Source organism: Varanus komodoensis, unplaced genomic scaffold, assembly GCF_004798865.1.
Source record: "Varanus komodoensis strain SLA01 unplaced genomic scaffold, ASM479886v1 scaffold39, whole genome shotgun sequence".
In the NCBI taxonomy this organism is placed as follows: domain Eukaryota; kingdom Metazoa; phylum Chordata; class Lepidosauria; order Squamata; family Varanidae; genus Varanus; species Varanus komodoensis.
In genome coordinates, this window is record NW_025335922.1 from 9,357,532 (window position 1) to 9,380,878 (window position 23,347).

At 42.9% G+C, this 23,347-nt stretch overlaps 1 protein-coding gene across 1 annotated transcript in view; it reads left to right on the forward strand.

Annotated features, from left to right (window-relative positions):
* Positions 1-23,347, forward strand: part of DGKI (diacylglycerol kinase iota) — a 246,390-nt gene that overhangs the window by 211,376 nt on the left and 11,667 nt on the right. Inside the window, exons 29-30 of the mRNA XM_044441161.1 lie at positions 4,175-4,200; positions 21,606-21,643. Coding sequence (XP_044297096.1) covers positions 4,175-4,200; positions 21,606-21,643 — 64 coding nt within the window. The remainder of the gene's footprint in view (positions 1-4,174; positions 4,201-21,605; positions 21,644-23,347) is intronic.

Consider the following 23,347-nt stretch of genomic DNA (forward strand, 5'->3'; position numbering starts at 1 on the left):
TTATAAAGTGCTTGCAGTTCTTAAAGGCTGTGCTTTAAAATGCTCTGGGTGGCAGAGGGTTTCAGTTGCAGGGTTATTGGTAAAAATAGCTGCTTTACATCGACTTGACGTTTCTCTGGGGGCTTTTGTCTTTATGAATAATGTACTCCATTGCCAGCATTTCTCTTAGAATGTGCCTGGAGGAGGCTAGCTGAATTTCCATGAATCCTCACGTCATAGACCAAGTTGCACATTGTAAATCCCTTCCCTTCTTTCCCTCCATGCAAACGGTTTGCCACACTGCCTTCCCTCTCTAGCAGGCTGAAGGCCATTCTTGAAACACTGGGAAGGTCTGGTTGGCCAAAATTTTACTTCATTCTAGAACTCCAACCCTGGAGAACCACTCTTGCTGCTCTTGGGTGCTCAAACAGGAAGCTTTAGGCTTTGGGACCTGACAGAGTAAGCTACCATGAACTGTGCCAGGGATGCTTGCATTGCTCTCCTGGGCTAGAGGAAAACTTTATGCATTCTTAAAAGCCTGCTTCAATGAAGAGACAAACTGGATGAGTTTCCATATTCTTCCTCAAACCAGAGAAGCACCACTATGCTTTGCATGGGCAGGAGAAAAATTGCACCGCCTCCCCAGCTGGACAAAACTCTTGCCATCCAAGCACAAGGTGGGCTTAGTACTCAGAGATCTAGTATATTGACTGCCTGGTTACAGTACGTGATCCCCAGCTGCTGAACCAGGAAGTCCAGCCTCGGGATTCAAGCAGAAAGTGCAGGGACGGGGCCATGGACGAGTACCCGCTTAGTCTATGGGAGTGGGCGTCCGGTTCCCATTTCTTGAATCCCTCCCTGCAGTGCAGTAGGGCAAGATCATTCCACTTGGTTGTACAGGGCAAGAATTAAGAGCCCGATCCCCCCAACAACAGCCAAGTGCTTGGGGGGCAGCCCCAGTGGAGGACCAGTTAGGGCAATCACTCTGTTATGCTCAACTGGCTTTCTCCCCACTCCCACCCCAAGTGAAGATTCTCCAGATCTAGACTTGGCTAGGTGTGCCACCGCCCCCTCACCTGTTCTGCAGCTCTGACCTTGTGTGACAGGCATGTACCATAATAGCTTGAGTGTCAATGTTATAAATTTCTTAGCAGCTCTTAACTCGGTGATTTCTTCACTCCCTTCCATCATTTGGGTCTTTTCAGATAGAGGGCTAATTACTTCTACCTGTCTTGCTGCGATGGGAATAGTATTGAGACATATTTAAAAAATGCTAAAGAAAATGCTCGCCTGTGACTGCAAAGAGGATAATTGTATGCAGTTCCTTTCTGAATTTCAGTAATTGCAAGTGCCAATGGTTAACTATTATTTTTATCATGGGATGGTGTCAAGGGATGCAAAACCGTAGAAAGCTCAAAGATAGCTTGTTCTCAGAAACATTTAAGTGTAGTAAGTCTTAATGTGCTCCCCCTTTGGTGGATCCTTGGTCACCACAGCCAAACAAATGGTACAGATGGAAAGTTGACAGATGTGCCTTATTAATGATGGTAGTCATTAGCTGACTGGATACCTCTCTCTTCCCTCTCCCCTGCAGCTGATAATCTCTTTGGCCAGGGATTTACATTGGGAAAGCAAGTGCAAGGGAGAAAGGGTTAAATCTCACCACAGAATCTTATATGGGAAACTGCCTTATAATAATTCAAGCTCTCCATCTCAGTATTGACTAGGCTAGGTGGACACACAGGGACTCCGCAGAGACTGTAGCTTTCTAAGGTTTCAGCCAGGGAAACACCTTTTCTGTCATTTGCTTCCTGGTCCTTTTTCCTGGAGATGCCAAGGATGGAACCCAGGGCCTTCCGCACACACATGCATGCCAGGGAGCTGCAGTCCATCCACGTGCTCATGTTCCGATCCCATCCTCTGCACTGCTAGTTGCTAAAATGCCAGTCTTAATGGACCTTCAGCTTATCAGTTTACCTCTGGCCTGATCCACAATATCAGTTATTTTGTGATTTCCGTCCCCTGTCTAGATAGACTGACTTTTTCAGCTGCATGCTGGAGTTGAGAGAGCTTAGGAGAAGGAAAGGACAATGGGTGCCAACAGTTTGATCGTGCAGACTTTTAAAGTAGGGGAAGAAAGGGTTGTGGGTCAGGTCTGGGAGGAAAGCAGCCAGGCAGTGCATGAGAGAAAAATAGTACAGGTAGGAATAACAGGCAAGCACATACTCACCAACTGTAATCTCTCCATATATTTTCCTTTTGCTAATGCACAGAGAATTTATACCCATTAGAACAGCATCGCTCAATGTTTTTATGAACAAAAGCATTTGTATGATTTCTAACAAATACCGTCATATTTTAAGGCATATAAGCACTGTTTCAGTTATGCTCGTTCTACAGCTCCTGTTCCTGTGTTGTCTGATCACGATAAAAGGGTGGGGGGAAATAAGCTTGCTGTCCTGGCAATTCTTCTTTCCCACCTCCCAGGCAGACCACAACAAAGGCTTTCTAGCTAAAAGGCTGTATTATGTTAAAGCAGACCAGTGAGGCAGTACCAGTGAAGGGAATTGCAGAAATCAATAAGAAAAACAGCCAAAGTCCAAGTAGTGGCCAGCAGGGAAATGTGGCTTCGTGATAAGAAGTTGATTCTAAATTGAATACCCTCCCTCCCTTCCAAATGGAGCCAACCGTGCCTTCAAGGCAGTTGTTTTGCTGAAGCGTCAATGGACCTCATGCTTTTTAGCTGGTCCATGCTCTTAACTTGATTCCGTATCCTCCAGTGAAGGGGCTGGGTCCAATGCCCTCCACATTTGCATGCCCGCTGTACTTTCCCACAGTATTTGAAATTTTCTGATTCTCAGCAACTGCCCAGCTTATCTTTGGGTCTGCTGGTCCTGGCATTTCAGCTGCAGAATTTACCCCTCCTCTTTAGTGAAGTCATAACCTATATCCTCAACCTGGAAAACTCTTTTATAGGAAGGGTGGGCCCAATTTGGGAAAAATTCTCATCCTTCCAAGTTTGCGAGAAAAGAGGTGAAGCGCCAGAGGTTAGTTTTCATTGTGCTGCAGTGTTGCTCCCACTAGAGCGACAGCAAAGCCCTTGTTCCTAGTGGAATTCTTCTGCTGTCTCACATTCATCATGGTAACCCCCAACCTCTGAAAAATAAGAAAATTCCTCCCAGCCCCAGACGAGGACCTCCACGGAATGCCAGACATGCAAAAACAAGAATTTAATTTAATTTTTAATGTTATTTAATTTAATTCTGTACTGCCCATTAGATGAAGCTCTCTGGACAATTTACAACACATAAATGCAATTTTAAAATGAATATAAAATACAGGTAACAGTTAAAAAATGAAAATTTCACCACAAAATGTAAAAACCAAATTGAAAAGCATATTTTAACAACTGCAACAACTAGCATAAATGAAAACAAACAAATATAAAATGTAAAAATAAAAAACTGAAATAAAGATCACATGCTTTTACAAATGATATAATGACAGAAGCAATATGAAATCAAGCACAGACAGGTAAAACAGATCAAATTGAATCAACATCTGAAAAGGTTCTTCTCTGAGTAACAAAACTACTCCACAGCAGAGTCTGTGTTAGCTTCTCAGGGGAGAGAGTTCTGTAATCAGGACCACTAAGCAGGTCCTAGAGAGGCAGCTACCTACCGCATTTTGGAACCTGGTGAAATGCCTTCATCAAATGCTTCAGATACTCTTTTATCCAGTGGACTATTCTTATGACATCTGTTCTGTGGCACAGGGATCAGTCTGAGAGATTGTACTTCATACAAGGCTAGCTTGTAGAGTTCATGGAAAATGAACAGGGATGTGACTTTCTCCCTGCTCCAAAATCGTGGTGGTTTGCACCTTGCTCCATAAAGCTCATTTTATTGCAAAGGTTAAGGTGGTGATAATGAAGCTGGGGCAGAGGTCTGGCAATTGTTACAGCTTCTCATAATGTAAATTCATAATGATTTAAGCCATCTTGAGTTCATGAAAAATGGTGAGCTATAAATCCAATAATCAATAAATAAACTGCAGAAGTGTTTCACATTATTTGGATTCCACTAAATGGTCCTGAAGAAGTTCTAATGAGTGTGTTGAACTCTATTTCTTGCTTTCTCATCTTACCAAAAAAAAAAAAAAAATAGACTGAGTCATTTTTGTTGTTTACTTCCAGGTCTCCAGTTTCTTCAGAGGATCAAGGTAAGAAGCCATTTTCATTAGTGTGTGTTAAGTGGTGTATTAAAAATTGAATTAGGAGAGGAGCAGTCAGAAATCTACATTATAGAATTCCTTTGAAGCATGGGAAAAATACCATCTGATGCAGATGGTACATTTCTTCCGTGATTTCATTCCATGTTGTTGTACTAAAGCCCTATCATAAACCCAGCTCAATAAACATGAATTTTATGCATGCAAATGGGATATGATCTGTGTTCTTCATCACCATGAGATATTGGCCTGTAAGAGAAAAAAAACTGGATGGATAATAATACTAAGCAAGCATGCATTTAGGGTCTTACTTCTAATGTTTCTAACAGGCAAGGCAGTATTATTTTCCCCACATTGCAGGTGGTTCCATAAGGCAGGTCGGCAGAAGCCGAGAAAACAGAGGCTGACTTATGTGTCTATGGCCAAGGCAAGATTCAACTCAACAATTATTTATTTGCACAAACGATTCATCTCAGCCTTAGGCAAGACATCAATTTTTCACACGCTGTCCATAAAACACCCCAAGATGGCTATAATCAATGGTTGAGCTGCGATGATCATTGTTTCTATTAACATGAGCATGTGTAATAAATTAAGATTGCTACTTGGTTCACCAAACTGGGTTGCTTCAGCAGTTTTGGGTGATAGCAAATATGCCATCCCTGAAAAAGGGGTGGTATTTATTGAACAGGGACCAAGGTCAGCTGAATGGGTTTGGCTGGGGATGGGACAGAAGGGTGAGCACTGAATTGACCTTCAGTTATGTAGCATGCTGAGCAGTGTCAGAAGCTCCTGTGTGAAATGGTTTGCTGTTGCATGAATAAGGATGGAGAAATTTATATTTATTTATACTTATCTTGTGGTCCCTCAGAAGGATTCAGTTATGATCAGGGCAGTCCTGTATGCAAGAGGGTGGTGTTGTTTCTTCTCAGTCGTTTGTTCAGTAGCCTTCCCAACCTAGTGGCCTCCAGATGTTTTGAACTATAACTCCCATCATCCTTGAAAATTGGTCAGGACTGATTGGGCATTATGGGGGTATATTCTAAACAATCTGTAGGGCACCATGTTTCAGACAGCTTTAAAATAAGGAAACACATTTGTTAAAAATAATTGCAGGTATCAATATGAGTGCCAAGTAATCTCCATTGTGAGGAATACTAGGAAGTTAAAACTAGTTTTCTGAGGAGCAGAACAACAAGGTTTGTGAAGCACACTGCTCTAGTCTACTGTATGGTAGGAGTTGTATCCAGCATCTAGACTGAGGAAGACTGTTCTGCTCCGAGTGCCTAGCAGCAGTTTCCCAAAACTCCATCAGAAATCTTTCCTGTAGGGCAATTGTAGGAGTGTCTACTCATAAGTAAGTTGAATGGGGCTTGCTTACAGGAAGGTGGGTTGCAGCCTCACTCTGGCTATCTTTGATGCTTTAACAGAGATGCCTAGGTTTGAATCTGAACCTTTCATGCCCAAAGACTCTAAGTTGTGGCATCCCTCTTTTCCATGAGTGGAGCTGAGGACTGCTGGTGAAAAAGCAAATGTAAAATGGTTTCAAAATGCTCCATTCAATGGGTCTTTCATGGCAGAAGCAGTGGTTGAGCTGTGCCCCAAGTGTTAGGCTAACAACAATCACCTTTCAACTGTTGATACACCATTTCACAAAATTAAGAGAAGACAAGCTGTTCCCTCCTCCATAACCACAGCTGAGTGATGGTAATACAGCTTATTTCATTTTGATCCTTTGCTAAAATGTGACTCAGTTGTTTCTCATGCTTCAGAAGAAATATTACATTTTAATAGAATGCACTAGGTACCAGTATCAAACTACTTGTCAATGGGCAGCAATTTTTTTGGCCAGGGTTAAAAGTTTTCCTTACGTTATCTTGTTACTTTGTCATTTTATCTATTAATTGAGTGTCAGGCAGCATATGAAGCACTTCCTTAAAGATCTTAATTTGAATCTCCAGTATCTGCCTTTACCATCTGCCTTTCTTTTCTGCTTTCACTGTTTTCCTCCATCACACAAATCCATCTCATGTTCCATTTACCAGCTGTGCCTCTGTGACCAGGGACCTGTTCTGCAGTTTGATCAATATCCCCAACCACTCCACAACTGTAAAAAACATTTATGAGCATACTTTGAAATGGAGAATCAAAGCCGCAAGCACTCTTCACCTATCATACCAAGGACATTAAAAGCTTCTGTTTAATGACAGTGAAATAGCTGATTGAGAAAACGTATTATAGTATATAAATGTGGCTATAAGCTAGAGCAAGAACTGAGACTTCTTTCCTTCCAAGGGCCATTTTATGAAGCAGCAATATCAGGCTTTCAGAACTGTGATCTTGCAACAAGAGAGGAACTTTCCTGAAACTTATCTCTGCTAACTTAGGTACATATCAAGTTGCAAACTTCGCACTCCCCTGTATGGAAATCAGTGTATGTTTTTGTAAAAGTAGACGTTTTACATGCCTTTTTTGCCAAGTAAGCATTTTGCTCCCATAAAGTGTGTTTTTTTTCAAGTATATATATTTTTCATTGCACATTTTTTCAGACCTACATTTCTTTTGAATACGGTTTTGGGAGTGCATGGGTCAGTCAGTCAAAATTTATTGAATAACTCTTCAGACCATAACAGAATAAACACACATTAAACACAGACAGTGGCTACCTAAACTTTAAGGTAAAAGACTAACACATGCCATCTAAAATTGAAGTAATAATAAAATATTAAGATTCTCTAAAAGATAAAAAGACTAAAAACACACCTTTTAATAAAATAGGTCTTGTACTCCCACTAAGACTATATTTTTTTTAAAGTAAAAAAACTATTGCACATAACTGTTAAACATTCATTTAATCAGGCATTTTCCCCTACCTTCTATTCCTTAAAAGCGGCCTTAACTGCAAAGAGTACAACCCCCTGGGTCTCAGACTGAATCATTCCTGGAAGAAAAAGTTCGGTGTGCCCTCAGCTTCTTGATTTCTTATATGGTCAAGAAATGGAGACAGGCAGAATTCCCTGCAGATGGCATACAGCCTGCATTTCAGAAAATAAGGGGGCAGACCTTCCACTTTTGGTGCCCCACACATACAAAGTCTATCATGCCCTTGTGTACCTTGGGGTCACTCTGTTCCATCTTGCTATCCATCTGCCTGAATTGCAATTGAGTGAAGGCCAAACACTGATCCCTCTTCATTGGGAAGGAGAGAGACTTTTCCACTTGAAATTGGGTCTTAGACCTTGGCAGCTATTTCATAGACTTGTGTTTGACAGTGCAGCTAGGTCTACCTGTATTTGTTTGCAAATATTTCTTCGGTTAATCCTGAAAGCACTTACAGCCTCCAAAGTAAAACCATGGCTTCACAGCCATTTTGAAAAATAAGGATTTTCCTAAGGTTTTGGTCATCTGCTCATTCAGACATTCCTAAGGTAACCTCGGTCACTCATTGATCTCACACCAGGACACCTAAGATGAATAAAGTCTGAGACTGCTTCTATTCCAAATTTGCTTCTAATTAAAGGAGCCAGTGCTGTCTGGAAGCACCTAGAATTGAATGTCAGAAGCAATTCTGAGCACTTTCAGTTTTGTTATTATTGATAAAGCCCCACATTTCTGGACCAAAGGTCAGAACTGGCAACACCTTTGTCTTCTACATGCATGAGTCATATCGCAGACTCCTCTGATTGCAAATTGCATTTTGTCTAAGTTTGGTCCAGAAAGGAACAAATTGAGCAAGCTCATCAAAGCTGATGAACCAATATAATTATTTTACATCCCTATTTGTAGGACATGTCATGCAAGGCACTTTAACAACAAACCTGACATTTTAGTCAGTGGAGATGAAACTTCTGGGTACTCATGTTGTGTTTTGTTTTGGAAGCTGCTTTTATAGGAAAAAACCCAGAAGCAATCTTTTCAAGCAGGTAAAAGAAAGCTTGTTTTTGAGAGAAGGAAAAGCATAAGAACCACAACATGGCTTGATTTTAAAATGCTCCTTAGGGGCAGGAAAAGAAAGAACTTGGTCTTCTTTTTCAGAAATCTCCAGATTTTGAGCTTACCTATTCTTCTTTGTTTTTCTACTTTTGTGGCCATGGTAGTGGGGATATTCTCCTGCCTCATTTAATTCCAAGTATTGAACAAATAATAAAATAATAAAAGATGACATTTCTCTCTGTTTCTAAGCAGTGGCTTCCAGTTGTGCCACTATATTTTTCTAGTATTTCTAGCTTATATTTTTCTAGTATTTCATACAGACAGCTATACTAAGATTTTGGAAAATGCAGAAATGTATGTCATTGTGCAATCAAAAGGCAGAATTCCATGTGTTTATTTGATGGAAGTACTGCATTCAGTGGGACTGAAAGCCAGAAGAAGAGCCCTGATGGATTGGCCGAAAGGTTGATCTAGTCCAGTAGTCTGTGCCCACAAGGGTCTCCCAGCCTTCTGTGGCAAGCCCACAAGAAGAACCTAACTTCCACGGTCTTCTTCAGCAACTGGAACAGAGAGGCACACTGACTCTGATGCTGGAGGTAATGTATAGCTGTGATAAGCAGTAGCCATTATTATCTATGGATTTTCAAATTCCCTTTGAAAGTCATCTATAGTGGTGGCCATCATTACACCTTGTGGCAGTTTAACTATGCACAGTGTACTTGCTTTTCTCCGGAATCTTCCACCAGTCAGTTTCATGGGATGGCTCAGGTGATACTGTTATGAGAAAGGAAGACAAATGTCTTCCTATCCATTTTCTCCATACCATACATAATTGTGTATACTTCTTTCATGTCTCCCCTTACTCACCGTTTCTCTCAGCTAATGTTTTAACTGTTCCTCACAGGGGAGTTGTCCCAGTGTCTTCTTCATTTTAGTTGCCCTTTTCTACAGCTTTCCCAGCTGTGCATTACCCTGAGGTGTGGTGACCAGAAATGCATACAATATTCCAGGTGTGATCTCAGCATAGATTGACTCCCAGTGAGATTTACTCCCGTTAAGTTTTTTAGAGGTGCAGTCTTGATTAAGCCTAGCTGTAGTGAAAATGACACTCCTGTCAAGTCCACCCAATCCAAACAGATGCTGACTCCACCATGCAGAAGTCAACAGATCTTCATTTGTGAACCATTCAAAGAACTTTGGTCCTTAAGGACCAAAGGTGTATGGTCCATGGTGCTTCTTACCATGGACCAGATGGCCCTCCAGGGGATCCACACATATTTCTAGAGGGCTACACTTCATATGATACAGTACCTTTTTCCAGCTAAACAGCAACTCTGAGGAGGTCACACAGGTAAATGAGGCTTAGAAAGCGGCCATGAGCAAGAAATAAATTTGAGAACCTCTGCACTAAGCCTCTGCTTTGAAAATACCAACATCTGAATGAAAGTATGAAGCTACAATTCTATGTCTATTTTCTTAAAAGTATGCCCCGTTGAAATCAACTGGTTTGCGTCTGATAAGTATCATGGGTGGATTCGTATTGTTAATGGTAAAAAGTTCAGCCTCCATTTGGTGAACCTTATCTTCTTACATAAGTCACGGTTTTGCAAATACATTACTCAGTTGATGTCAGCTGCTATGGAACTATTGCCAATCTGAGAGAGCTCAGCCAGCTGGTTTTTCAAACCTTCCACTAGATAGCAGCTGCCTCCATGAGGAGGTACATTCTCAAACAAATATTTGCCATGGGAAGACCAATGACCAGGGCAATTTCCACCCTGCTTCAGTAAATCATTTAAATTAATTAAACAAACAGAGAGAATCCATGTTCAAATTTCTGCTTGATGGTCAAGCTAATTGGGAAATCAATCGTTTTTAGCCTAAGCAACCTCAGAGGGATTTAAAGGGTGGTGGGGAGAAGGGGATGATATCCTGAATTCAATGGACCATGAGTAAGAAGATGGTGGCAATGATGAAGATGATGAGATAATGAATTAATTGTTTTACTAAAAGTTTGTGCCTAGCCTGTCCTGATCCTCTGGAGGTGCTACCTAAAAATGTACCTGTTTACTCAGGCATTCCCTGGCTTGTAATTAAATTAATCTTTTTGTTTTATATTACAGCTCCACTACTGCTCTGTATTATTAGTACTGCAATTGAGTTGTATTGTTTTTGAAAATTGCATTTTAGATGTGATTTTAATTACAATTTTAATATTTTATGGAAAGCACTTGGTAATTCTCAAATATTTAGCCATCTATAATTAGTATCAATCAAGCAATCCATCAACAATAAAACAAATCCATTAGAAAGAAAAAGTGTAAAATCCCAACCTATAATAAATGTCTTTTATTTACTAGCTTTTTATTCCACCATGTTTACAAATTGCCCTGGACAATGTACATGTCTGTCCTTTGAATTTTCCTGGTGAAAGCCCTGCACATTGAAGGGATGTTGCCCGACACATCTAGTGACCTTTGTGGCCAAATGAGGATCTCAGCCAGCATCTCCGGGACATGTGCCACACACCTGCTAATTTCTCTCACTGGTGTCCTTTACCTGGAGATGCAGCAACTGGATGCAATTTTCTCTGTATGAACCAAGGGTTCTCCCAGAGCCTTATACAGGTCTTGGACCCAGCTCATCCAAACCGGGTTCTCTCTCCTCCTCCTCCTCATTCTGTTGTCACACATCTACATTCTTAACTCTCATCTTCCATGCAGAAAACAATGATATCATCAACATGGTAGGGATGTCAGAGGACTTGTTTCTATTATTAGTAAATAAATAGCCCAACCACTGATCCATTACCTTTGTCTCAATATCTCTTATGAATATCTCCTGCCTTCCCTTGCTGTGTCCCCGTGACAGGTGGAAATGGCTTTTTCAGTTCACAGCCGTGCAGACCAGAGTAGGCTTCACTGCCAGCTCCTCCTTCCTGCAATTTGTACAAATCATGCAGGCAGTCCTGACTTGAACATACTTCTGCAGTCACAGCAGAGAGTAGACCGGCCATCCGGTTTCAGCTTTCTCTTGTCAGAGCCACTGATGAAAAGACAGAAGATAAACTTATTGTCTAGACAGCAGTTCCCACCTGGGCTTTGCTGACAAAGAAACAAGTGTCAAACTCTCTATTTAAGCAAAGCCTACCCTTGGGATGTGTGGTACTCTGAGCAGGCGAGTGAAGTGTCAGACATGCTGAGGGAGCCAGCAAGAGAAGTTGGACAGTTCTGGCTTCTTGACCAAGCCTTTTTCCTAGAGAAATCTGTCATATGAGGAGGAACAAATCAGGTTTAGAAGTACCAGTTTAAGAGATGAATGGCAATCTGTTACCATTCCTCTGTGAAGGTAATTGATGCTTGATTTTCTTCCAATTTCTGATACTGTGGACACAAGCGGGAGCCAGGCTAGGCCTCTTTGGGAGTCTGGGCAAATGAGTGTGGTTGGAAGCTCAGAGCAGATTGTTCACAAGCCACACGCAGAGTGCTGACTCCACTTCTGGCCATGGCACATTCAGTTGGACACAAGAAAAAGCCCTCCTGCAGCCGGCACCGCTGCAGTTGCAAGTGCAGGAAGGTTTCTGCTAAGAGCATGCAGTTGAACATGCTTAGAATCCCCCCTTCACTGGAAGTGGAAAAGCCTGAAGTGGAGCCAGCATGCTCAGAGTCACTGGGTGCCGAGCTGGCATTTCCTGTTCCCACTTCAAGCTGCACACATTCACCCTAATACCTGCCCAGGTGTAGAGGATGGATGAAGAGTGAGGTGACCTGACATGCACCTTAAGAGTCTGAGACAGCCACACTCTCTCCTGCTAACCTACTTCAGCAGATTATCCTGTGGATAAAATAGGGTACAGGAAGGAGACACTCTGTTCAGTGCTTGGAGTGCCTTGGAGCAATGGTGGAATAATGCTTTTTGAAAGGAAGTTAAGTAGCAAAGAGGGGAAGGGACTCTTCCTCCTTGGATTCTGGAGAGCTACTGCCAGTCAGAGCTGGCAACACTGGGCTAAATAGACTACAGAAGGCTGGTTCATATGTTGAAGAACCTGATTTATCCAGGTTGAATAGGTGCCTTTTCTCAGCCATATAGTCAGTTCAGCATGGCTTGTGGTGTCTACTTAGGTGAAAGAAAGCCTTTCATCCCTGAATATCTCAGCAGCTTTCTCATACAACTGCTGGCTTCAGGGAGGAATGGGTGGCTTTGTGCAGCTCAGATGAAAAGCCTGTAGGCTTTGGGTGATGATGGGGATCTCTTTGGATGGCAACAGATTAGTCTGTCTCTGAGTGTGTTCTCTGAAGGAAGCTGAGAGCACAGCAGGAGACGTGCCTGACTGCAGGTCTTTGCTTTGATTAATTAACCACACAGGGAAGAAGCAGCTCATATATTCTCTTCAGAAAGAACATCCAGGGCATCCATCCTTCGGGGTGAGATTGCCTGGGATGAGAAAGCTGGAGCTTTCATCTTGTTTCCTACTATTCAGCCCTGTGGAGGGCTGGAATGGCTCAGAGGATATTCCGCTTGGAGCTGGCATGATGACATTTGAGTCTAGATTCAGATTAGTTGCATTCCTAGGAATCCCTCATGCCTCAAACGGTGAGACCAGATCAGTATAGACATGAATGGTTGAACGCCTGACCTTCTAACAGAGGTGACCAAGCCACCATGAGCTGACTCTTAAAAAACAAAGCTGCACAACTTCGTAGAGAAGTGATATTCAGCCTTTTTCAGTCTGTGGAACCAACCTGTCACACAGGAGACCAGCTTTCTAATTTGACTTGTGTGTATCCTTGTTTTTTCTTTCTCCCTTTGCCATCTTCCTTCACACTCTCCCCTCCCCCACTCCTAAAAATATTAAGGAAAAGAATACTACTAATAATATAGTGATGAGAACAGGAGTGACCAGTTATGGAGCACATTTACAAACTTTTTAGTGTCCAAGCTGATTCTGAAGCTGATCAGGATTCATCTCTGACCCTCCTTAGGCCTTGGTTGAAGAGGGCTTTCTGGGCAGCAAGGACAGGTGGGCACTAGTGGCTCTCTGCAGGTGGGGCTAGGCTGGGAGTGCAGCGTGGAGCGTGCACAGAGAGGGCTGCTATGAAGATTACAGTGTGCAAGCCAGTGGAAAGTCTGCCTGCCTGCCAGTTCCCACGTTCAGTAGAGCCAGTGCAAGGTGATGCTGGGTCTGGGACAAGGAGCAGCCTGCATCTGATCTCCGCGTTCTGACAGAATGTCCTGCATGGAGTTTTGGGAGAAGAGGGGGAAGTTCCTTGCATGCTGCCAACTTGATTTCTTTTGGCTACTCGCCCACATATAGTCCATTGCCTGGTCCATGTTTCACCTCAGGAGCATGTCAGGTTCTAGCTAAAAGGAGGGAGACCCGCAAGCAATCTGCTCCTAGCCTTGGACATTCAGCCTGCTTTGTGCTGAACCACAGATGCTCTCAGGGATCATCCCCCAAGTACACGAGTCCTCTCTCTTAAATGAGCAACACATCTCAGCTTCAACAGGAGATTATGTGTCCACCACAAACAGCTGAGACACTCATAGACGCAATAGAACTACATGAGCACCAGGTCTGCAGATTAAATGGGAATAAATCCTCATTGATTGCACACTGTCAGCATACACATAGCTTTAGCAACGAAATTTGAGTTGAGTTGTCACTCCTTGGCACTGGACAGGATTGTCAGACTGGATAACTTCTATGAGTCTCCATATAAAGAGATCTGCGTGTTGCTTGCCTTGTCAGCTAGTAGAAGAATCAACTGGACTTCTATGTTTTTAAAGCCATGCAGAGTGTCTTTCGTTAGGCCTGTTTGAGGGTACTGTTTGGTCCACTTTTCAAGGTTAACTGAACCTCCTGGACTGATGTGTGGGTCAGAATGCACTTCCCTGAACTTTATGGTGCAATTCTCAGCTCAATGATTCATATTCAAAGATGTACATTCAAAAATGTCATTTTAAATGCAGATTAGCAGAGTTCATGCAAAACTAGGAAACTGACATGGACCAGAAATGGATTTGATACTTCATCCCTATCTCTGTAACTGGGACAGTGAACAGCCCTATTTAAAGTAGCTGTACTGACTGTGCACACTGGAACCAAGAAGACAGGATCCCTTCAAATAAATGACCAGAGGAACCTCAGGATCCACTCAGATGCATTCAGAATGACCAAGAGTTGGTTGAAGGCACTGGTACACTGAGTTTGGCCTACTTTTCATTCTGCATTTGCTTGCAAATGTGCCTTTGCTCAATTTCTCTCTTCCCCGTGCTAACATAGTACTGTTTTCACAAACTGCACAGAATGGCCATTTAAAATCTCACTCTCCACTCAGACCTTCTCCCACTCCCACCGTCTTCCAAAAGTGGCATAGATTTGTTCTTGGTTTATTATTGTAATGGCATCTTTACACATTCTTTTTGTGGCATTTGGAGAGGCTAGCAAGCAGGCATTCTGGCTACTTGCATCTTCTCTTAGGCAGTGCAACTGATTCCTTGCCTCCCTGGGCCAGCATCAAGGCTAGACATGTCTGGACACCGGCAGAAGGGTCACATCCCAGCAGAAGCCCATTCACCAGACTGGGGACTCCACAGGGACTCTGGACTAGGTCCTCCTTTCCTCCACTGTGACCTATATTTTTCCCCTGGTCCTCTCTCTGGGACAAAGTGCAATAGTGTCTAACCCCAACCAGCCCACTGGTTCTCTGTTGGCCAAGCAATGAAGTGGTAGCATTGATGGAGAAAATGGTGACGGACAAGAACAAACTAGAGAAGCTGGTGATCATGGCAATGAGGAGGTAGACTCAATGAGGGAAGGGAGCATTGAGAGTATCTTGCTCATCCTTCTCCCCATTTTAGACCACTAGGCTTTCCATCCTTCCCCACTGCTCCCTAAGAACCCAGATGAAGCAGTGTGTTTTGACAACTGGGGAATGGACTTAGCTTGCATAGTAGTGTGGAAATTGGTGCATATCATTCCCCATTCATTGAAAAGCACAAAAAGGTGTTTTCTGTTGCTGTTTCTTTTTGTTAGAAATAGGCGTTTGTCTTTGTTTTTATTAAAATGTAAAGAAAATACCATTTTTCTCTTGCTTTATATTTTACTGGTTATATATAAGCCTCCGTTGTGTAATGTATAAAAAGGGCCAGGTATAAATGAACAAAAATAATGCACCCATCATATGGGAAGAAGTGGAGTATGATGCATGATTTAGCCTGAACATAAATGCATTCAGTTGTGAGTTGGGGCTTACTTCTGCATAGATACATGATTAGAACTCTCTGCTTCTAGTTTTCATCCAGTTTCCCATTCTGAGCACTCTCCTACTTGTTATTGCTCCTCTCACAGAAGAGATAGCCAGCCATTTTCTTTCTGCAGTCACTGAAGAAAGTCTGTAGGAATAAAGGAAAAAGCTCCATTTATCAGGTCTAGAAATGCAGTGTTGATGGTTTAAAACACTGCTACTGTCTAAGAATACAAATGTTATCTGAGGCATTGTTTTAAAACAATACCTTATATCCAGAGCTACAAAATGCTGTCCCACAAACTCTCCATTTCTTTCATTAATCCGATGTTGTAAAATTATATTAAGAACATTCTTGAAAGTTTAATTCTTAATATGATTTTACATTTGTTCCTAATTCTAGTCCTCCTGCTCACAACATCACAAGAATTTTCATTAAAAATGATATAGCTGCTTTTGGTAATCTATATATATTTAAACATTTCAAGAGTGTTAATTGTTGAAAGTATAAAACTGAAAAAGAAATGTGACTTGCTCAGAAATTAGAGTTTTTAACCTCAGATTTAAATGATAGTCCCTTAAAGCAAGTGTGGGGAATATCTGGCTCCCCAGATGCCATTGGACTTGAAATCCTATTGAAATCATAACACAGCCAGGGATGGTAGGAGTTCTAGTCTGATTATTTCTGATTTCCAACCCCTGTTTTTAGCCATTGTGCTACAACTAAATTTGTTGCAAGTATCTCCCAAATGCTTACTATCAGGACGTGGAAAAAGAGGAGTCCGCAACTATTTAATGTGTGCTCAAAAATGAAGTTAAAATTGGGGATGGTCAGATCTGTCTTTTATTGGTTTGTCTCAGATTCTTAGGTTCATTTAGCTCTGGTTCCACTTTAGTTTGTAACAAGAACTACATTGCAACACTCAGAGAAGCGAGATCCTCAGTCTCTGAATTAGTTTGAGAAAGACAAAGTGAGCAATAATTATGTTCTATCCCTAGCTAGAATATGTAGAGGGTCTTTTGAACCATATTTGTGACCATGCATGTTCTGTAGCGATTTTTAAGTGAGGGTTTCCCCGCTGCCTACCAAGAGTGTTACTTCTGCAGTACTGCCAGGATCAAAATTACTTGCACTTATCTGAGCAATCAGATAACAAGGTGACAAATGAGTACACAAAGTCAGGGAGGAGTTAGCAGTCCATCAGCAAATAAGTAACTGTGAAAGAAGTTCTTCAAAGCTATGCAATGCACAACAGTGTTAAATTTGTGTTAAAAAACACAAATGCATACACACAGAGTAGCTCTTTTATAATACATACTTCTAGGCCATTGGCTTGTTGTAATATAAGAGGAGCAGTGCTTGCCTTTTCTGTCCCACATTTGCTGCTTGTGTCCTAACATTTATGACCGAGAGAATCTGTTTCTTAACAGTGCCAATTGTGCAAGGTTTACCTAATTGACAGTTTTTCCTGCTGACCTCAGCAAAGAGCACAATGGTTTAAAGATGCAAAGAAAACAAGTTAGCTCTTTCATCTTCTGGCATCTACCAAACAGGAGAATGGAAGTCTATTGATGTTCCAGCCAGCCCAGGGAAATGCATCCTGTTGCCAAATAGGTCCTTTGCCATTTAGTGATATGGGTAGAAGATGTGGGTCTGCACTTCTGTGAAGTGTGGTGTGTGTCGTGTGTCCCCCCACCCCCTGCATCAGGAACTAATCCACTTCCCCAGTCAAAAAGTAATAAAGCATTTTTATTTCTTGCTGGTAGGAAAAGCCATGAACACAACAACTTTGTTTCCGTGTTTGCTGAATGCAATAATGCTTTGCGATGTCTTCAAGGCCTTGAAGATGCTTTATGGCATGATAAAATGTGCGCATAATTCATGTTCCACATTGTGCAGCAGTGACACTTGTCATCCTCTGAATAAATACATTTTTAAAAAGGTTCTTTCACCCGTAATTCCACATTGATGGTGCCAGCCAGGCTTTTCCCCCTAAAGCCAAGCCAAACTGACATTGCTTCCCTCATTTTTGTGAGTTTTAAAACCTGACTTTCTTTTCAACGGTATCCAGTGCTGGTTGTAAACCTGCTACACTGTTAGGGTTTAATTCTCAGCATCACTTGAGAGTCAGACTAGCGTGGTGGCAGGTGAAGATCCAAACGTTAGAACTGAGTTGCGGGTGGGGAGGCAATTTAAAGCATGGTATTCAAGGATGGGAGGGGTGCTAAACTCTTGCACCAGCTCTGCTTTTATGTCGGAACCATTCCAGCTGTTTTAAACCTCTTATGGGTTCCTAGACTTTAAGTGATCCCTTCCAAGGAAAAAGTTTCTGGGGGCAAGGTTTGCTTGCTTGCTTGCTTGCTTGTGTGCTTGCTTGTTGGGATGGGTATGAACAAAGTCAGAGAAAGGTCCAGCATCCCCTTCTCACCTGTTCATTAGACCTGGCACATGTTTCCCAAGGCCAAATATCCTTCATTGGGGTGCTGCCGCCATTTGAGGACCTGTCCTATTCTGCCCCATATAGAAGTTTACTGGATTGGCAGCTGAATCAGCTTTCAGTGCATTCATGGGATAGCTCACATGAAGGCAGGTAAAGAGTTGGCTGTTGCTTTTTATCCCAGCAACTGTGACTGCCTCACTCTGCCTAATGAAAGGGCCAGCCTGCACTGTAAATGGCTCCTTTGCTATGGGTTGCACTCTATCACATGGGGCCATCTGCCATGGCAAGTTTGGTAATGCAGAGCATGATCTTTTATAGATTCAAGCCGTATTGTTAAAGCCAACAGAAAAAAAGTATTTCCAGAATCCTTTTCTTTGACAGATACTCCATCCATCCTCCCATTTGGGATTGTTAATTTTTTTATCAGTAGCTCTGCCCCTTCTTGAGAATTGCATACATTGAAACACTGGGGGACAAACAAGGCTTGAAAAGGTAAAGCTGGTTTTACCAATATTTTCCACTTCTGTATTTTTGTGTTAGAGGCAGATGATCGGAAAGCATTGCCTTGGCTTCTCCTGGCAATCTCTGCATAGATTATCATGCAATCTGAAACCACTTGGGCTGGTGATGGGAAATGTAATGCTTTTATAACTCTGTCATTTGGTGCCCTCCAGAATTTTGTCTAATTTACAATTCGCTACTTTATACTTTTAGACGTACACTTTTTAATGTAAATCTTATGTGGAAACCTAGAAAAAAGGTGTGAAGAACTCCACTGTGTTTAGGATTTAGCTGGTCAAATTTGTGGGTTTTAGCATTCCTTGTGTTTTAGCTATGTCTATCAGTTTTTAAATGGTGATGGTAGTGTTTTGTTTTATAAAAGTGCTATCTGTCCTGAGCTGCTGGGATAACTGGCTTGACAATTTAATAGATGGTTGATCTTGTTTTTTTATTGTACACAAAGTAGGACATAATTTTAGAAAGACAACTCTAATCCAGTATACACTAACAAGTAGAGTAGTTTTTAAACAAGAACAACAAAATCATCCAGCAATGTGTATGTCTCCATTAAAGTAGCTGTGGGGTGCTTTGTGGAATCCATACATATGCTGGCACAATGCCTGTCTTAAGCAATGCAGTAGTTTTGTCTGTTTCAGAACTCCTCTGGTTATATTTAGATGTTACATTCACTGTGTTACACAGGCAGGGAGTCAAAATGAGGAAACATCCCTGAACCTTTAATACAAAAGAGTGGATCAGGAGAAATCTCTATCTTCCACAGCACACACATTTTCGTTCAGTTCCCTGAATGAATCACAGTTGTTAAGAGGCTTTGGTTGCTTCTCTCCCTTTGTCTTTTCATTTCTCCTGTAGTGATTCTAACACACTGCTGGTGTTATTCCTGGAGTAATAATGAGGCCCCTATGGAATTCACTCTGTGGAGGTGCCAGCCCAACACTGTACAGACAGAATCTCTGCCAATTTGCTTCTAAGTATTCTTCACGCTCCAGCTGAGGAACTCTTTCTGCTCAGAAATAAGGGAGAACAAGGGCTTAGCCTATTAACTGCCCTCCTCCAACATTCACGGGGCAAGGGAAGGGCATTTTGGACCACATTCTGGAGCATGCTGCATACATTGATAAATTGTGCGTGCATAGATCTAGCTATTAGATGTGGTGGCACACACGCACGCACGCACACCCTTTGCTGCTGGTTCAAAAAGCAGCAGAGATGCGTTCAAGAGCCCACAGCATTCTCCTGCTCCATACAATGGCCCAGTTGGAAGGATGCCATGAAAGATGGCCAGTGGGAGCAGCCATCTTTCCCCACGGCCGCAGTCCTGGGAACAATGCCGCCTCGTGCCTTAGTGTTGTTCCTGTAGGGCCATTGCATGGTTGGAGAAAGGCAGTGAGGCTGCTGGGTTCAGCTCCCATAGTTTTTTGAAGCAGCAGCCAAGCTTTTATACTTAAAGAAAAAGCAGTTTTAAAGCTTTTGCTGGCTCATCAGAACAGTTTCCGTCCTGCCAAGATGAATTTTAGGGTTTGATCCAATGCATGTATAGACAGGGAAAAATCTATAACTGGTGGCTAGGGAATGCTGGGAGTCATAGGCATTTTCTTTGGCTGGCACAGGCTGCAGTTGTAGGAATATCCACCCCACCCCACACACACACACACACACACACACACACACACACACACACACACACACCCTGCCTGGGAAGACTGGGGGTTGTTGGCCATTTTTCTACCGGGCCATGCATAGGGTTGCATCTTTACCATATTCGTATATGTTCAACAGTGTGGGAAACTATGCTCCACTGAAGACTTCTCCAATGTGTGTAGGTTCAGTGAAGGATAAAGAAGAAGAGCTTCTGTATGTCCTGGGACAGGGCTAGCATGCCTAAAGCCCTGTAGTGGCTTGTGAAACTGAGAAGCACTGAATGGTGGAGTAATACACTTCCAGATATCTATTTGCCTCTGGTGCAAACACATCACATAATTTGCAAGCCAATTATAATAATAATAGCAACATTAAAAAAACCCTCAACACATTCTCATCGTCTGCACCTAACGGCCAAACAGATGCACCAAACAGAGTAACACTAATTTAACGCCTACTGCTTCAGCTTCCTCTTCTTCTTCCTCTTCTGGCAGCATCTGCTCCAACATGCTCATTAACTTCCTGCGAATGTCAGTGTTGGAGATGAGGTTATTGCTGTGAATGGAGTGAATGAGGTACCACCCCACTTCCACGAGCTAAGATCACTCCCATTTTTGGTTACATTTGACCATCTACTGTCAGGTGAAGCCAAAGGGCAACAATGAACTCACCTGCAGACTTGTGGGACAAGCCCAGGGTGGGTACTTTGCCAGGAAGCACTCCCCTGCACACTGCTCACCTGAGGCTCCCCATTCATGTACCTGTGCAAAACTGGAGGGGGACAAAACGCTTAAAAATATGTTCAGTAATTGCAAGCAGTCCCTCCAAGCTGCTGTTGGGGCACTCTGAAGTCAAGATGGGGATTGGAAAATCTGTCTTAACAGCCATTTTTCACACTCTCTAGGGAAAAATGAAAGGTAAAGTGAAAAAGGTTGTGATGCATCCAGATGAGGAGAGAGGACACAACTTGGTCGTCCTGAGGTGTCACCTAAGATGTTTCAGGAGGACCAAGCCAGGAGGACGGGGAGGGAGGGGACAACAACCACGCCACTGTGACGCATTGCCGGGGTGGGTTGGCATGACCTGCAAAGTCACCCAGTGAAGGGGACCAAGATCTTTTCAGAAGCAATCCAGAAAGCACCTTGGAGTCCTTCTTGCGTTGTTTGTCCCAGAGATTAAAATATCCAGTGCAGAAAAGAATATTGAAGGGACCCAAATGTATATTCTAGTCAGGGTAAATGTTTATGCTTCCTTGAGGCACAACCCAACCTAAGACTCAGGTGGGGGCATGCCCTTAAGTCTTCTACAGGAAAATGTACAGTCACGATCTTCTTGAATCTGGTATCCTGCAGCTGACTTGGACTACAACTCCTGCAATCTGCAGCACTGTGGGGACAAGGATCTTCGTTTTGTTAATCATAGAACAGTAGAGTTGGAAGGGGCCATGAAGGCCATCGGGTCCCACCCCCTGCTGTTGCAGGACACCAAGTCACACCATCCCACTCAGAGGGCTGTCCAGTTTCTTTTTGAGTGTCTCCAGTGTGGGACGTTCTCAAGCAACTTGGGTAAATCTGTGTCAGTGATAACCATTCTCCCCCTTTCTCCTTTGCAGCACTTTTACAGTCAGTAGTAGCTGGCGATTTTCTAAAAGTAAGTACAAGAAGGTCTACCGCTGTTCACTGGGTCTCAGTTAGATATTCTGATGGATATCCATCTCACACTTTTTGTTGATCCATTTACCATATTTCTGTTTATACTGTCCACCAATTAGAGCCCCAGGATGGTTTGCAGAAAGTGTAGCTTAGAATAAGGTAGCTGTAACTACAAATGAGCCAAAATGAGAGGTGGTGTAGTATGGTGTAGTGGTTATGAGCACAGGACTGGGACTCAGGTGACCTGGGTTCTCGTTCCAGCTCAGCCATGGAGCCAACTGCACGACTCTTAGCCCAGCCTACCTCACAGGTGGTTGCTGTTGGAATATCTGTGAGGAGGAGGGAAATTATGTAAGCCACTTCATAAGAAAAATGCGGAAGATATGAATCTGATCTTTAAATAAATAAAATAAAAGCCACACAATCATAAAAGCAACATAATGCACTCAGCAGGACTGAAAGGACTAAACATATAGGAATACAGAAGGTCTTTGCCTGGCACTGAAATAACAATAAACTAGGCCCAGGTCAACCTCTCTGGGGGATGCTTGGAACTGGGACACCCCCACCGTGACGGCCCTCTCGTAGTGGCTTTCTGCCCTTCAGAGGGAAGCACTGGCGGGCGGCCCGTCCACATGCAGCAGACGGTCCATTGTGCACTTGGGCCCTGTGCTATACGGGGCTGGAGAGGCAGAAACCAGCACCTCCACTGGGCCCAGAAACCTGCCAGCCAGTGCAACTGGAGGAGCAGGTGGCCAGCCCCGTGCAGCATGCTCTCCACCTTCCCAGCCCCGTGTCCTCTGCACTACAGCAATCTATCCCGCAGGCTGCCGGAGCCTGGCAACTGAGGCCAGGGTCATTTGTTATCCTTCCTCAAATTCAATGTCCAGGGAGACGCACTGATCACCAAAGAGCAACTGGCGTAATCTCACGGAGTGTTGGGAGTGCCAACAGCCTGATTGGCGAGAAGCATCGTGGAAAGCAGCGTGCATCTGGAGCAGGGTATTGGCTACAAGGCCTTAGGCCAAATGACATTTGTCATGCCCAAATCTCCTCTGTAGCCATGTGCTAGGCATACCAAGAGGCTTTTCAAGCTGGTGGCTAGGCGGTCACAAGCGGCTGTCCCGAAGCAGTAGCTTTAGCTGTGCCACACCTTCAAAATGCTCCTAAGCAGAGTTCAATATAGATGCAAGGAGCTAGCAAAGTAAGAAACTGGCACCGCAGTCTATCATCTCAATTTGATGTATGGCCAGTCTAATAGTACATTAGTTTCTGCTCCCTTTTGCACTTCATTGCATTTCAGTATTTGCTGCAAATGCAGTTCAACTATTAAGTAGTTTCCTGGAACACCCAGTGTGTCCCATCTCTCTCTTAACTCTCAGGATCGAAAACATTTTTTAACATGCTAATCACTGTGCAATGCACACATCTAGTTCCATTCTTGACAGTGCTATTTCTTTGGTCAAAGAGATCACTCCCATAACTGATGTTCTTTTATGTTGGTTGCTCTAAACTCATGTGCCTCTTTGCTTCCCGTCAGAATGCAAGGCAGGCAGTTTGCTTGAGTAGTTTTTGATTTGTGACACTTACGAACATTTAATGGATGAATAGAGCCAGTTTCTCTGTGGAAAAGATTTTCCATGCAATGCTTGCAGAATGATCCTGGAAACATATCTTTTAAAGGACATCAGCAATGCCAACT